Below are 6,000 nucleotides of genomic sequence, written 5' to 3'. Positions count from 1 at the left end.
CAAAATATTAAAGAAAGTAAGCGAAATTTACTTTTTGATCAGAATTGACAGCAAACAACAATAATGAACTCAACCAACTGCTTCTTCTTGCACATGTATGAGCGTTGCCACAAATTTAACTATGAGCATATTTAAAATAAAAATGTTTATATTTGAAGCAAAGTTTTCATTTTTGATTTAAGTATGGAAAGTTGTAAGTTCAAGACATTTTTAAAATAAATACGAGCATATTGAAATTCAAAATGCAGCATTTTTAAATCAAATATAAAACATTTGGGTTTTTTTTTAATTAAATTTTTAATTTAAAGATGTTTTGCTTTGTTTTGAAAATTTGTATTTTTAATACGAGAATGGGCTCGTTTAAAACGTGTATGGGAAGAATAAAAATTTTATTTTTGATTTTAAAATACGATTTTCCTCTGAGTGTTTAAACAATTTTAGAGCTTATTTATAATCTGTTTAGCGTATGTTTAATTTAAATTTAATCAAAATTTTACCCAATTTCTCTCTTTACAGTCTGAAGGGAAACTACATCTAAGGCTCAATTCAGAGACCGTTGAGAGGTTCCCCTACAATTTCTTTGTTTCTTTACAACAGTGAATTAAAAGTAAGTAAAATTATTCATTTAACTGCATGTAAAAAAAATAGAAAATTTTATATTCATACATACACATTTCTTCATGTGTCATAGAAACAGTATTTAAGGCTCAAAATATCAAAACTAAGATGCTACAACAAAAAAATTTTAATTTTGGCTTGAATTAAGTGTTAATATCAAACGTAATTAAGTACCTTGTTAAGTTTAAGTTATAGTTAAAAAGAAAATACAAATTAGTATGCATATAATTTTAATAATACTTTAGAGCAGTGGTGGCCAAGCCAACGCAGGCACATTTTTTCAATTGGATTTGGAGATTCACTGTCGCTATACGGACCAATACCATTGTATGGTTCTTTCTCTTTCGTTACTCCAGAAGCCACAACGTTGCTAAAGCTTTACCTATTTATTCATAAATTAAAAAAAAAAAAAAAAACGCAACCACCACTGCTGCTTTAAAACTACTTTCTTATGACAGCTTTAAAATTTATTTAAACGTTTTATACTTACATGAGAAGATTACCCTTATGCTTGGTTTTCAGTGCGTCAAAATTCATCAGTGAAAACGGCGTGCCATACAACCTCAAATGCTTTTGCCGTCCGTTTTAACTACAAAGTGACACTTACAATGACCAATAAGTGAAAATGAGAATTGCCAAACAGAAAATTAATTAGAATTTCTAATTTCATTTTCTAGCATGTTGTCGACTTATTTTCTTTTGCCAACTGGCGTCCTATATATAATAAATGTCATAACGCGCGAAACAACGGAAAATAATGAAACGATTTGCGTAATAAATGAACCTTATAGCGTGGGTTTTGATCGCGTACCGCATTATCGAGTCAGTAATGTGACATAATGGAAAAGCCTTTGACCCCAACGCAGAAGCGGTTACGCTTGAGGCAGTGTTTGATGTCACTCATTCTGACTTAATGAAAACCAAGCATTATACTATATGCATTCAGATATTTTTAACATTTGAAACAACAAATAGAACGTATTTAAATGAGTTTTAATTAAATGGTACAAAAGCCATCAATAACTGCTTTTGGTAAAAATGTGTAAAAACATATCTTGTCAAAACTTGTTTGTGCTGCATTAGCTGTATTAACAGCAATGTTTTATACAGTTATTATGTGTTGAAATTATAGACCGGCTAAGTTTGCAAACCAAAAACTGGTTCGGCAGATCAAGGTTCGAAAAAAAGAACGCGAAATATATCTCCTGACGGGATCTCATATGGCGGAAAGAATGCACTAAATAAGATAACAATAACTTCAAGACTTGTGACAAGAAATTCTTCGGTCCTTGACCCGTTATGACTAAGTCAATAGCCTGACTGTGTGTCTATTGTAAACATTTAAGATTTGTTCGAAATTTCGAAACTGACAAAACAAACTTGGTAAATAGCCATTAGTAAATTTCGTGGAATTATGTATGCTATAAGCAAAAAAAAAAAAAAAATTTCCACTTAAATATTTTCTATACTATTCGAGACATTTAAAAAAATGTGTAAAGCTACACAAAGGTTGTATAAAATTGCCTTAAAATGTGGAGGTATATAACTAAAGAAATTAATAAACTTTTTGAAATTATGTAGAAACATAATAAAATTATATCTATTTTACTTACATTATACTTAGAAGCTACTGAGATGACTGGGAAACGAAATGGGAATAAAAATACTGTCCCGAATTTTTTCAAAAAAGATGCTGAAATAGTTAAGCGGAACAGTGCCAAAAAAGCTCCGAAATAATCCTGAAAAAATACAGAAATCAGCTCATACCAAAAACAAACTGAAAATGATCCTGAAATATCCTGATGATACCGAAATAGTCGTGAAATTTTTCGGAAATAGTCTCGAAATTACTCCAAAACTTTGCAAAAACATAACCGAAGGAGCCACGAAAACAATAACAAAAAGGCTCTAGTTAAAATTTTTTTTTTATATTAGACAGTATTGCAGCCTACATGTTTTAAGTCTGCTGACTTCCACATTTTCGTTTCCAAGTTATCTCTAATAAAAAAAAAAAAAAAAGTAAATAAAAAAACACGGTTTTGACTTTTATCTTTGACTTTTATTATAAAAATCAAGTTTTTACTGTTAATTTTTACTTTTAAAATAAAATTCAAATATTTACTATTATTTTTGACTTTTATATTTAAGTCAGAAAATAACTATTAAAGTTTGGTTTTTATTTTAAAAGTCATAAAAAGTCATTTGTTTTAGTTAAATTTTAAATTACGAAAAACCATTATTTCTTTTTTGAAGTTTCAACATTAAATTAATTACAAAAACTAAGCGCAATATGTAGTAAAATTACTGAAAAACTTCAGAAAATTTCTATTGAAAATTAAGCTGACGTGGAAGTAATATACAAATGTAAACTTGCGAGCCCGAAAATAGCACTAAAATTGTTTTTATTATTTTTTTTATTTTTGTTGTTTACACAAAAACAAAAAAAAAAAAACTGCAACGAAATCATAACAAAAACTATGTAAACTAACTGCGAAAACGCTTCCGAAAAAATTAGAAAATTCTACGAGTTTTCAAAAATCTTAATGAAAGTTTCCAACTTTTCATTTAGAAATTCATAAAACTTTATAAGTATGCACTTCTGTAGCGAATTTCATTTTTGTTTGACAGAGTAGAAGTTTCGAATTGTTTCGAAAATGTTTTCGAAGTTGATTTCAATAGTTTTTGTTATACAATCACTGTAAGAAAAAAATTACTGTTAAAAATTGCATATAATTTTTGCTCAAATTTTTTTTTATGCTCGCAACTGTACATAAAATTGTGATGGTTTTTAAAATATCACTTTTATACCAGAACAGAATTTATATATGTACATGTATATTTAAATATATTTTACTATAAAGTCAAATAGCATAATGATTTTATTTGTGAAAAATTATAAATGCATAATCTGGTTACAAATTATACATGATATGTTGAAAATCCAGGGACCAAAACGATTGTTAATATTTAAAAACAAATACAATTAAACTCTTATTCTTTTACTTTTATATGATAAGTCTTAAACAACAGTTAAATTTGTTGCTATGACAATTATTTTCAAGATTCATTAATATAAATCAGTTAGTGACTTTTATTTTTTAAATCCGAATATTAAGGTCTTTATGAGTGAGTGAATGATTTATATTGATTACTTTTATGAGTAAGAGTTATTGAATTTGAGTTACTAAACACGTTTGTAGCTAAATCTACAATAACTGTTATGGCAGGAAATATGAAATAAAAGGAGTCAAATATTACTATAATTTTGTATTTTTGATATTAAAAAAGAAATTTGCCTGTTGTTTCTTTAAATTTTGTATAAAATTTGCTATGACGAACTTACAGGTCCAAATTGTATATTGTCTAAGTGTTTTTAAAACAAATGGGGTATTCATGTGGTTATAGTAATCAGCTTAACTGCTTATGCGTTTTTTTTTTTTTGCTGCGTTTACATAAAAAATGCATTGAAGACAAATAATTTTGCGAAGATAAGTTGATAATGAGGTGACGTGTATACCCAACAAGTTTTCATTAGTACACTGAAAGAAAAAAGCTGGTAAAATCAATCGAATTCTGGGTCAATTCAACCGATATTTCTGTCTGTTATCCATCGAAAATAGCTTTTGAGTCAACTGCACAAAACAGATTTTACAATCAAATCAACAAAAAAAGTTCTTGAAATAAAAGCACAGCTCTGTTAAAAAAATTTGCTCTAATTGAAAACAAATTTTTTCAGTAAATTTTGATAGTGTGTTTTCCAGGTCTTAAACCCACGATCCCACCACGATGGCCACCTAGCTTATTGCCTAGCTTGTTAACTTACAATTATTAACGTCACTCTAAGATTGACAATGAAAACTGTTAAAATAACAGATTTCAGTCAACATTTGAATAACAATGACTGTTGATATGACAGATATTTCTGTGGTATGATAGTCATAAGAACAAAATAGTGAATGATGTGAGCGTGAGTTTATTATTAAAATTAGCTGATGCATATGCAGAATATTGACAGTTGTTTGCTTTTGACATGACCAATGAAAGTAGTTCTTTTAACAGGAAAATCAGTTAGATTGATTGTGTATCCCTTATTTTTACAGAACATTGTAAACCTGAAACCAACAGTTTTTATTCTGTTGAAGTAACTAGACAAAATTGTTTTCTTTACATAAAACTCGGTTGATTTAACCATAATGGGATCGGTTTTAATGAATTTCAATTCAAGAACAACAAAACTGATTTGTTGATTTTACCAGCTTCATTTCTCCTGGTGCAGTAACATCTTTTAGTTGCAATATTGAAAAACCCACCTGAATATGTATTATTGACCACAATTACTCATAAAAATGTATTTAAAATGTTTATATTTAAAATGTTTGAAAAAATAAAAAAAAAATAAAAAATTTAAAAAAAGTTATCAAAAGAAAATTAAAAAAATGGTAAAAAAAGTAAGAAGAAGTAAAAAAAACGTAAAAAAAGTTAAAAAAAGTAAAAAAAAAAACAAAAATACTAAAAAAAAGTTTAAAACCATAAAAAATATTACAAAACAAAAAAAAAAAAAAAACAAAAAAAAAATAATAAAAAAAAATAATTAAAAAACATAATAAAAAGAAAAACTAAAAAGCAAAACAAAAAAAATGTTTGCATCTGTTCAATTTGCGTGCAAATTTAAGTTGGCCGAAAATATTTTCGGAAGCCGTTTGGCAAACGCTGAAAAGTCGCATTCGTATTTCGACGAAAACAGCACTGATGGGAGAGGAGATGTATCAAAACAGCAGCAAGGGAGGGCTCATTCTATGGTGCATAAAGTCGCTTCTACTAAGCAAACGTTCTTTACTGTTAGTCCGAGTTTCGAGATCTATTGAACCAAGTTCAATTTTTTGTGACAAAATATTGAAAATACATAAATTGTCTTATACTATATGATAATAATCTATGACATTATGACACATTTATCGAAAGATAACATTTTACAATTCCATTATAATGCAATTAATTTGTATGTACATTCGTTAGTCCATTTGTCTTCATATGTATGTACACAACTCATGTTCATTAGTTCGAAAAAATATTATTTGTTTTTTTTTTTTTTTTTGCATTTTTTTTATCTTTATTAATTCTACTTTTTCTCTTTTATCTATTTGTTTCTTCCATAACGAACTCGCGTCTGCTCCACTCATTTAAAAATTTGAAAAAATAAAAACACCTGTCAAATCTTGGTGTTGATATCGAATCCCAAAACACAAAAATTATGCTAATGAAAATGCACTTACAAAAACATTTTTGAAAATTTTCAAAATTGTTGAAAAACTGAATGAAAAATGTATTGCGTTTTGCGAAATCTATCGTTGCGTTTCTTCATATTTACTCGTATGACGAAAA

General features: G+C 27.6%; 1 protein-coding gene across 1 annotated transcript in view; it reads left to right on the top strand.

The window, feature by feature from the left end:
* The first annotated feature begins 4,515 nt into the window (after positions 1 to 4,515).
* Xrp1 overlaps positions 4,516 to 6,000 on the top strand; it is a 32,473-nt gene continuing 30,988 nt past the window's right edge. Inside the window, exon 1 of the mRNA XM_067767739.1 lies at positions 4,516 to 4,545. Coding sequence (XP_067623840.1) covers positions 4,516 to 4,545 — 30 coding nt within the window. The remainder of the gene's footprint in view (positions 4,546 to 6,000) is intronic.

Source organism: Eurosta solidaginis, chromosome 1 (genome assembly GCF_040869045.1).
Source record: "Eurosta solidaginis isolate ZX-2024a chromosome 1, ASM4086904v1, whole genome shotgun sequence".
Classification (NCBI taxonomy): Eukaryota; Metazoa; Arthropoda; class Insecta; order Diptera; family Tephritidae; genus Eurosta; species Eurosta solidaginis.
The sequence above is the reverse complement of the archived record's forward strand: the minus strand, read 5'-3'. Positions and strand labels throughout refer to the sequence as shown.